General features: G+C 46.7%; 1 protein-coding gene across 1 annotated transcript; it reads left to right on the top strand.

Annotated features, from left to right (window-relative positions):
- The first annotated feature begins 2,920 nt into the window (after positions 1-2,920).
- LOC141695533 (uncharacterized) lies at positions 2,921-3,847 on the top strand. The gene is made up of 2 exons (XM_074499772.1): positions 2,921-3,445; positions 3,557-3,847. The coding sequence occupies exons 1-2, from the start codon at positions 2,921-2,923 to the stop codon at positions 3,845-3,847; spliced, it is 816 nt and encodes a 271-aa protein (XP_074355873.1).
- The last annotated feature ends 7,299 nt before the right edge of the window (positions 3,848-11,146 follow it).

Here is an 11,146-nt window from a genome sequence, read left to right as displayed (position 1 = left end):
GATAAGAGAGACAGGTCTTCGAGCCCTGATGAGAGGAGAAAGACGTATCGGCGTAGCTCAAGCCCCAAAAAGTCTTCCCGAGTTAAAGAGACAAACAAAGATTCGAGGAGACCTTATACCAGAAAATGGCAGACACACACCCCTCTAGTAGCCTCTATCGACCACATATATGCTACCTATGTTGGGAAGGGGGTATTCAAGAAGGAAACCCCTCTCACAGACTATAACAAGATGGACACTTCGAAGTATTGCGCATACCATGAGGCCACGGGGCACGATATAGCTGATTGCAGACAATTGAAAGATGAAATTGAGACATTGATAAGGCAAGGGAAGCTTACAGAATGGGTTGTCAAGGAGGTTCGAAGGCATAGAACTAATTATCATATTGTCCCTCCTCCACCCCCATAAGATAAAAAGAGGGTACCATGGGCCGGAAGTATTCATATTATTCTAGGCGGGTCTCACATTGGCGGAGATAGCCGGAAGGCAATGGACAGGTATGCCCGAGAAGCAAAGGACAAGCCCCTCACCAACGTCAGCTATCTTAGCCAAAGGCTCCTGGAGCTCTTTGAAAGGGAGGCTGATGACATCGTGTTTAGGGAGAACGATGCCAAATGGGTGCATTACCCTCATACAGATGCCCTGGTTATAAAAATGAAGATTGGGACGGTGAATGTTCACCGAGCAATGGTGGATACCGGGAGCTCGACTGACGTTTTGACTTATGATGCCTACAAGAAGCTGGGATTGTTGGATAGAGAATTAACCTTGACAGGTGGACATCTATACGGGTTCACGGGGAACTCAATCGGAGTGAAAGGGATAATTCGTCTCTCGGTTTCCATAGGAGAAGAGCCCTATGCGGCCACCCAGATCGCTATGTTCACGGTTGTAGATCATCCTTGTGCCTACAATGTTATAGTGGGTAGACCCCTTATGAGGACAATGAGGATGGTGACCTCGATCCATCACATGACGGTAAAATTCCCAACCCCCACAGGGGTAGGCTTCTTGAAGAGCTATCAATATGAATCGAGGGTCTGCTACAACCAGGCACTCAGGGCGGCCGAGTCAGAAAATGCATCAAAGAAGATGGTCCAACCGGGTGAAGACGATGTCCTTATGGAAGAGGCAGAGGGCATGAAGAGAGTACGCCCTGAGGGACACAAGACTTGTAACCTTGTTTCAATCGAGGAGTTTCCCGAGAACTATTTCGAGCACATGGGGATTCAGGCGGAACCACGCCCAGGGGCCTTGCTGATGGAAGCCTCTCAGCCCATCATGTTGATACAAGAAGGGATTGTGGAAGAGTCAAGTGATGAAGAAGGGAGCCCAGAATAAATCGCTGCAAGACTCAGGAAAAGGAAATGGGCAAACGAAGAAATGACAACAACTATGGATCTGCCAAACAGAATCACTCGCATTGTCACTACGACCTCCGAATGCTTGATAAATCCGGCCCGAGCTCACCGGCCTGAGCTCGAGGATACGGAAGGCTTAACAATCATGAAAGTGAGAGAATCTAGTGAGGCTCAAGAAGACTTAGACCCAAGAATGCCCCCAATGGTTGAGAGGGCTGGGGCCGCAGAGGACACAATCCCGATCTTGGTAGACCCAAATGATCCCTCCAAGGTACTTAGAATAGGCTCTAACTTAAGTCCTGAATTGAGGGAGGATCTAGCCCGCTTCTTGAGGAGAAATTTGGATGTCTTTGTATGGTCACACCCTGATATGATAGGGATTGACCCGAATGTCATGTGCCACCGGCTCAACTTGGACCCGAAAAAGAAGAGGGTCAGACAGAAGAGACGACCAATTAGTGGAGAGAGGGCAGAACCCCTCAGAGTAGAAGTAGATAGACTAATGGAGGCAGGGATTGTAAGGGAAACCTTCTACCCCATGTGGATGGTCAACCCCGTGCTTGTCAAGAAGCCCAATGGCAAATGGAGGACATGTGTGGACTTCACCGACCTGAACAAAGCTTGCTCGAAGGATAGTTTTCCTCTAACCCGAATCGACCAGCTGGTTGACTCTATAGCTGGGCACGCACTACTTAGCTTTATGGATGCTTATTCGGGATATAACTAAATCCCAATGTATGGGCCAGATTAGGAGCACACCTTCTTCATCACTGATCGGGGCCTCTATTATTATATCGGGATGCCGTTCGGGCTCCTTAATGCAGGGGCAACCTATCAAAGGATGGTGAACAAGATGTTCAAACATCAATTGGGGAAGACTATGCAGGCCTATGTAGATAACATGCTTGTGAAGTCAAAGGAAGCAAAGGATCATGCCTGTCACCTACGGACATGTTCCAGATCCCAAGGGAGTACAGGATGAAGCTCAACCCACAGAAATGTGTGTTCGGGGTCGAGTCAGGGAAGTTTTTGGGATTTATTATCAACCATAGGGGCATTGAGGCCAACCCCGCCAAGATACGAGCCCTACTCGAGATGAGATCCCCCGACGGGTGAATGACGTTTAAAGCTTAACGGGGCGAGTGGCTGCCTTAAACCGCTTCGTCTCAAAGTCTTCTGACAAATGTCAGGAGTTCTTCAAAGCGATTAAAGGAGTGGGGAGGAATTTTGAGTGGACAGAAAAGTGTGAAGAAGCCTTTCAGAACATAAAGAAGTATCTCAACAGCCCTCCAATGTTGTCCAACCCAAAGGAAAGAGATGCTTTGGTCCTATACTTGGCCGTCTCTGACTTTGCAGTAACTGCGGTATTGGTTCGAGAGGAGGATGGTATCCAGCTCCCGGTATATTATGTGAGTAAAAGGCTAGCCGACGCCGAGACTCGGTAAACAAGCCTCGAGAAGTTAGCATATGTTCTGATCATGGCCTCCTGAAAGCTCAGGCCCTATTTTCAGGCACACGCGGTAGAAGTGCGAACCTCCTACCCTCTCAGGTAAGTAATGCATAAACCGGAGTCTTCTGGTCGAATGCTGAAGTGGACGGTTGAGCTCGGCCAATTCAAGGTAGATTATAAGCCAATGACCGCAATCAAAGGCCAATCCCTGGCCAATTTTGTGCAAGAATTTTCTCCACATCAAGAAGTGGAGCCGGGAGCCCTTGTTGTCATACCTAGAACAGAAGAAGTCGGGCTGGAAAACCAAAATAGGGCCCTATGGTGGATCCTATTTGTGGATGGAGCCTCTAATGAGGATGGTGCAGGGGCTGGAATTGAGTTAATCAGCCCGGAGGCGCACAAGATCAGACGCGTGACCCATCTGGCCTTTCATGCAACCAACAATGATGCTGAATATGAGGCCCTGATCAACGGTCTCAAGCTAGCTTTGGAAATGAAGGTAGAGAATTTTAATGTGTTTAGTGACTCCATTATTGTGGTATATCAGATAAACGAGGGGTATCAAGCTAAGGGGCCGAGAACGGAGCTCTACCTGAAGTGTGCTCAGAGGATAATCGCAAGGTTTAACGAGGTGAGGTTGGAACTAATCCCACGCGGGTAGAATGAAGGCACAGATGAGCTAGCTAAACTCGGATCACGCCACAAGGCCACTCTGCTAGGGGTCGTGCCCCTTGACATACAGAGGCAACCTAGTGTGCCCGAGCACGAGGTGGGCAGCCTCAGTGATGACCTCGGCCCCACGTGGATGACACATAACTTAGCCTACATAAAAGAAGGTTCACTCCCAGAAGAAAAGAATGAGGCAAGGAGGATAAAATACAAGGCAACCCGCTATGTGATATACGATGAGGTCCTATACAGAAGAGGGTTCAGTGTGCCCCTCGTCAAGTGTATAGATGGGGATGAATGCAATTATATCCTAAGGAAAGTACACGAGGGCATTTGTGGCAATCACTCAGGGGTAGCTCTCTAGCTCAGAAAATCCTCCGTCAAGGTTACTATTGGCCAACAATGAAAAAAGATGCCTTTAAATTCTCCCGAGCCTGTGATAAGTGCCAGCGATATGCCAATTATTATAACAGCCCCGTGGATTCCCTCACATCCCTCATGATCCCTTGGCCCTTCACTATGTGGGGAATTGATCTAATTGGAGAATTCTTGAAGGCCAAGGGAGGTGTCAAGTATGCCGTTGTCGCGGTGGATTACTTCACTAAGTGGGCAAAGGCCGAGCCTCTAGCCACTATCACGGCAAAAAAGCTCAAGGAATTTATGCACAGGACTATTGTGTGTCGCTATGGCATCCCTTACAAGTTGATATCTGAAAACGGGAAACAATTCGATAGCAAGGAAATACGAGAATTTTGTGAGCAGCTGGGGATTCGAAGAGTTTTAGTGCAGTTTGTCACCCCCAAAGTAACGGGCAAAAGGAGGCTGTTAACAAAATTATTAAGAATACCTTGTAGGCTAAGCTTGAAGAGAAGAAAGGGACATGGATAGAGGAGCTCACCCAGGTCCTGTGGTCTTACAACCTGACTCCCCGAACTACAACTAGAGAGACCCCTTTTTCTCTGGTATATGGGTGTGAAGCTATAGTGCCCGTTGAGGTAGGGCAGGATCTTGTTGGAGGGAAAACTATGACTCAGAGGCAAATGAGGTCAACCATCGACTCTATTTGGATATGATTGAAGAAACTCGGGAAGATGCTCAGATCAGGATAGTAGCATATTAACAGAGGACAGCTAGGCACTACAACAGTAAGGTTCGAGCCCGGACTTTTAAGGTGGGAGATTTGGTTCTGCGCTGGGTTATGCCAAACACCAAGGTGGTGAGCCACGGAGTCTTTGGGGTAAATTGGGAAGGGCCCTACAAGATAAAATCAGTGTTCTGGGAGGGAACCTACCACCTCAATGATATGTAAGATAAGTTGATCCTGAGAGCCTGGAACGCTGAACACCTCCGGAAGTATTATCAGTAATATTATTCTTCTCAGACTTAGTATTATCTTAAAATATTCCTAAGTCTCGGGGGGTAGTGCCATATAGGTGCCTCCCTGAGACCACAAGCATGTACTCCTTTCACTTTCCATTATCTATGAATTAACAATTGATATCTATTTGTGCCATTTATATTTTAACTCCTGTTAATAGATTAAAATTACCCAGCAAGGGAGCCCATCCTTGGGAGCCCATGCGAGGACAAAACAACTATTTTATTAACATGTTAAAATCGCAAGTTAAGTCAGGCCCCGACCCGCTTCACAACAAATCTATGGAACGAGCTGGGACCCGTCCCGCTTGGAAAAGTAATGAGCAAAAAGCGGATTGAAGATGAAGATAAAGCTATGAAAATAGTGAGAGGCGCCCACAAACCCCTTAACTAACTTAAAAGTTAGAGACGACTGCGATGCGAGCCCATATTCATGGGCTCGTAGGCTGATAGATGCGGGCTAAGGAGCCCAACCCTCTAACATAGCCAGGGGCGCATGATGCGAGGAGAAGATACAGGAACAAGATGCGAGCCCCTAGGCACGACCCGCTAATGCGGGCACACCTACAATACTTGTGAATTAGTAATGATGCGAGCCCGCTCTACTTAAATTATCATTATTTTTACTTAATTGAACATGAATGCGAGCTTATGAGCTCGGCTCGCTGTGAGCTATGATAGCTTTTGGTCAGTAGGGGCATGGCAAGTTTACACAAAATAAAGAAAACCAGCTAGCATAAAAGATAAATGCAGGCCCAAAGGACTTGGAATTTTATACAAACAAGAGATAGATAGGTTATGCCCCAAGGCAAAATATTTCAAATACAAATGTGAGGCGAGAAGGGTGCCCGCTTACCCAGTCAAAAGTCTAGTTCTAAAATAAAATTAATCTAAGGCTTATTAGCCTCAACCTCCTTGCTAGCTTGATCAGCCGCGAGCCGGGCCTGCTCAGCTGCGAGCTGGGCCTCCTCAGCAATCTGAGCGTTCCTTTCCATTTCTAACTTCAGCTTTTCAGCGTGCCTAGTTGTGCCCGCACCAAGAGCCTCCCAATCAAAGTCAGGAACCTTACTGATAAAGATCTTCATGAAGTTCCTGGCCCCCAGGTTCCTGGCATCGGCGAGGGCGGCCTCACGACCCGAGGTCAAGACAGAAACTAAACCCTCCAGCTCGAGCACCCTCTCCTCGAGGCTATCCTTCTCCTTCTTCCATGCTTCTGCGACCAAGTCATGAGTCTCCTTCTGCTCCCTTAAAGCCTTCTCGTGAGCAACATTCAAGTCGAGCATCTTTTGATTATAATTATTCACCAGCGTGACTTTTTCCAGCCCGTGCTCGGCGACCTTGCTCTGAAGAGACTTAACTTTAGAGTCGAGCTTTATATTGGTTTGGATGAGGGCTCACATTTCTCGAGCTCTAGACAGCTGACGGTAATATACCTCAGCTGCGGCCCGGGTCAGTGCGTCCTGGTTGGCCATGAGAGAAGAAGAAGACCAATTATTCATATCCTGGTCCCTGATGTGAGCTTGAGCGAGTCGGCCAAAGGTGGTCGCGACCATGTTGGCAGAAGAAGAAGTGGGGAGAGGGGCATCAGATGGAGCAGCTTTTTTTGGGTCTGGCTCGACGATTTTTCCCTATTTGTGACCTCGATGCCTTTTTAGCCGAAGAGAAGACCCTGAGCCTTTGTGATGCTCAGTAAGAGTAGTCATGCGAGCTGGAGGGGGGACTTGAGAGGGAACCCCTATGGTCGCAGCCGCGGGCTGAACTTGACCTGAGGCTGCAGGTTGCTCTACCTCTTCCATAAAGGGGATAGGGGAGATGGCCATTTCTGAAAAAAAAAACAATAAAGTGATATATTAGTCACGACGAGATGCAATGGAAAGAAGAAAATACGAGCAGATAATAAATACAGAGAACTAAAGTGCAATGCGAAGTGAGATACATGCAGGAAATGTAAATATGCGAGCACACGAGCTCGCACATGTGAGCAGGCAGGCTCACACATGCGGGTGTGATGTTCTTACCCTTTCTGGCCCTCTTCTTAGATTTCTTCTTTTGAGGAGTCAGCCTCACTCCTTCCTTCAAAAACCCACACGAGACCAGGTTTGAGGTCGTAAGGAGTTTTCGAAAATCCCTGTCCGCCTTAGGAAGATCTAGAAGGCTGTCCGCATTTATTTTTTCTTGTCCCACAAGGACAGTGCAAGGCGGGGTGGCTGGAGATAAGTAAAAAACATTTTTTGTTAAAAGAAAGAACTATGGTGAAAGAAAGGAGAGCGGCCAGGGAGGACTTATATGGATTATAATAAAAGTGGGTCTGGACTCGAGGCACCTCATGGACATAAAAGTAGGGGCTCTTTCATTTTCCTGGGTTGCTCGGCCCATTGTGAATGAGGTTCTTCTTGTTGAAGCACGGCCAGACAGAGAAGTAGAAATACCCAAAGTCGTTGGGAGAATGCTTCAAACTGAGGAAATAACCCAGCTGCCTCACGGTCAGAGGAGGGTACCCGCATTTGTGGTACATGATGTACAGTGCGAGGGTGGCCCGGTATCCGTTTGGATTGATCTGAAGGGGTGCGAGCTGGTAGTACTCATAAAAATCCTTGATGAAGGGGTGAAGGGGAGAGGAGATTCCTAGCCTTAGTAGGAAGGTGGACAAGACCATGCGAGGCACCCTGCCTCCATTCTCTAGATGGTTGAGCCTATAACATCTCATATGAGGCAGGGGCAAGACAACATGGCCCTCGAGCTGGAACTGCTCAATATGCTCGGCCAGGTGTTTCTGAGTAAGCGAGGTGGGCAGATCGCGACAAGCGAGCACCTTAACCTCCTCGATTGCAGTTGAACTCTCCTCCCCATCAGGAATGATCTGCCTTTTAAAAATAATTTCACCCTCAAGCTCGGGCTGGGCAGGAGGCACATAGGGCTCAGGAGAGGCCGCGGGGACGTAGTTATAGTTGCTGATTTTATACTGACTAGTCACATCTGCCACCTCCTCACTCTAAGGGGAGTCATAAGACCAATGCGAGCCGTCTTCTTCACCCTCGAGCCCCAAGATAGGATATTATGCGGCTACAGGTTCCTTCCCTTTCTTGGTGTCATAATAAGCACTCCCCAGGTCGCTGTCAGTAGACTCCGAGTCGACCTGAATGGGGTCGAGGTCATTGGCTGCAGTTTTCCTAATACGGTCCGCCCTCTCTTCAACCATTTCTCTTAAAATCTCCTTAGCTCACTTTTTGTCCAAGGGAACGGGCTCGCGGTTTAGCAGCTCCTCCACCCCAAGGGAAGCTAGTATATTGGAGAGGTCCACAGGCCTGTTCCTCCAATCATATATATTTTTCTCCCTGGTGTAGTCTTCAGGGTTAGGGTCGAGGTGAATATCCAGCAAGCTGGAGCCGGCTGCTCACATCGAGTTCTCAACTCTAGAAATATTCAAGGCCCCTTGAGGGGTGATAGCAAAACCAAGGGAAATAGGTTGGCTGAGACGACCAGAGAGGAAAGTCAGCTCACATTGGAAGTCCTTTGAGCCTCGCTGCTCGGGTGGATATTGATTTAATGGAGATGGAGTGGCTGAAGAACGAACCGGGATGGCAGAGGAGCGAGCCGGGCTCGAGGAAGAGTGAGATGACCCGTAGGAGCGGGCTGAAGACGTACTCGAAATCTGTAAAAGATGGTGAAAATTAGTGTGTGGCCCTAAAAAGAAAGCAAAAATAAGTATGGGGTCGCACCTAAGTGTCCTCACATCTCACACGGGATCACACCTAATTATCTAAATGAGCAGACAGGCTCGCATCGCATCGAACAGGTGGTGTGTGCTCGCATGGTGCATATGAACAAACATGAATGAATATGGAAGATTAAGGATCAAAGGGGTACCTGTAGGTGAAGTGTAGGATGATCTTGATGAATCTGTTCCCAAAGAATATCGCCGCCGGTAGACGGTTCTTGTGGTGATGATGGTTTTCGCCGTGGTAGATCCTTGAGCAAAATGAGCAGCAATTCGAGAAGCGTTCTTGGAAATGTGAGAAATGAATTGAAATCCCACATATTTATAGGGGATAGGAGAGAGAAAGAATAAGGGACACGTGTCGCCATCTCAAGAGATGGCACAAATCCCTACGCCAACTGTCCAACAGTTGTCATGTGTTCAAACACATGATTGTAAAAAGGCATGCGAGGTGAGGCACGCGAGGCCGTTTGGTGCGACCTCGTGGACTCGCGCCTGCGGGGCAATAAAAAGCTAATGCTGGAAAAATTCCTAGCCTCAAGATGCGACCAGGAATTTTGGGGGGTAGTTGTTATGCCCGCTTTCGGTCATGGGCCCTAAACAGGTCCCTGTAGGTGCATTGAATAGCTGGACTCTCGTGTGTGGTCTAGAACCATGCATTAATGTGACTTGAGCCAGCACATGCGGGTTGTGCTCATGACATGCGAGCTGGGCTCATGACATACGAGCTGGGCTCACACATGTAAGGTGGGCTCACACTTGCCATCTGGGCTCTCATACGCGAGCCGGGCTTAGGTGTCCACACGCGAGGTAGGCTCAGGTGCCTACGCACGAGCTGGGCTTAGGTGCCCACACGCGGGCTGGGCCCATGAGCACATATCTTATGAAAACAGAGGTAATATTGTATTTATTAATCGAAAATCAAGGCGGTGCGGGCCGAGGTAACCAGGTCGGCCCGCATCAAAGGAGTTTGTGTGCAACATGAAAAGTGACTCATAGATGACTGAGTTGCTCGTAGGTTTCGGGGCTGACACGGGTTATTCCTACAATTACGGGAAGAAACGCGGAGATGCCGCGAGATTGTAGGAAGCGTGTGGAGCCGGTCGAGATTTACGTGATTAATTGGCTGAAGGCCTGACTTTATCATGGGCTTGGGTTGCACGGGTTGGAGAACCCTAACCCTAGCCTATGTGACTTGTTCCCCAAGAACTATGCGAGGCTTGGTCCCTATAAATAGGGTATGTAGGCGCTTGTATGAGATATGAGTCGACACTTGATAGATAATAAAAAACTCTATTCTTTCTTAAGGAGTCAACATACAAGCTTAACCACCACCATACATAACCTTCCCCGCCTTCAAACACCGTCCTTGATCCTTGTTTCGCCTGTCAACCTCCACAACACTGTTATATGAAATTCTCCCTATAACAGATACCAACGACCAAAATTCGTGGTACCTTTAAGATATCTCAGTATCTTTTTTACCGTGGATAAGTGAGATTATTTTGGTGCTACTTGAAATCTAGCACATTTGCAAATACTATATTGTATATCGGGTCGACTTGCTGTAATATATAATAAGCTACCAATCATTCCTCGATATATCTTAGTGTCAACGGGAATTCCTTTGGAATCCTCCGTTAGTTTGTCAGATGTTGACATAGGTGTGGAAATTGGTTTGCAATTTTCAATTTCAAATTTCTTTAGCATTTCATTATAATATTTTGATTGTGAAATATGAATGCCCTCGTCAGGTTGTCTTATTTGCAATGCCAAAAAGAAATTTAATTCACCCATCATACTCATCTCAAATTCTTTGCTCATATAGTCAGAGAATTCTTTACATAGTGCATCATTTGTTGAACCAAATATGATGTCATCTACATATATTTGTACAAGCAAGATATCATTTGTTTCTTGTCTTGTAAATAAGGTTTTATCAGCCATTCCCATTTTAAAATTATTTTCTAACAGGAATTTGCGTAACCTTTCATACCAGGCTCTTGGGGATTGTTTTAATCCGTATAGAGCTTTGTATAATTTGTATACATATTCTGGATGTGTTGCATCTTCAAAGTCGGGAGGTTGTTTAACATATACTTCTTTTTCTAGTATCCCATTTAAGAATGCAGATTTTACATCCATTTGATATACTTTAAAATCCTTATGACATGCAAAAGCTAATAGCATCTAAATTGACTCAATTCGTGCTACTGGTGCATATGTTTCATCAAAGTCTATACCTTTCATTTGAGTATAGCCTTGTGCAACCAGTCTAGCTTTATTTCGAACAACAGTTCCATTTTCATCTAACTTATTTCCAAATACCCATTTAGTTCCAATTATGGAAGTATTTTTGGGTTTTGGGACAAGTTCCCAAACTTTTCTACGAGAGAATTGGGTTAATTCTTCTTGCATTGCAGAGATCCAATCTTCGTCTAACAAAGCTTCTTTATCGGTCTTAGGTTCTATTTGTGATAGGAAACTAAGGTGATTCACAACGTTTTGAACTTGTGACCGCGTTTGAACTCCTTTACTTAAGTCTCCTTGAACATTGTCCAAAGGATG

Source organism: Apium graveolens, chromosome 11 (genome assembly GCF_009905375.1).
Source record: "Apium graveolens cultivar Ventura chromosome 11, ASM990537v1, whole genome shotgun sequence".
NCBI lineage: Eukaryota > Viridiplantae > Streptophyta > Magnoliopsida > Apiales > Apiaceae > Apium > Apium graveolens.
This window is presented reverse-complemented; position numbering and strand designations above follow the sequence as displayed.

Bases quoted from the DNA above. Each gene is read 5' to 3' on its own strand.
- LOC141695533 (XM_074499772.1), top strand. From the start codon at position 2,921: ATGCATAAACCGGAGTCTTCTGGTCGAATGCTGAAGTGGACGGTTGAG. The intron at 3,446-3,556 runs GTGAGGTTGGAA...CTTGACATACAG, and splicing joins TAATCGCAAGGTTTAACGAG to AGGCAACCTAGTGTGCCCGA.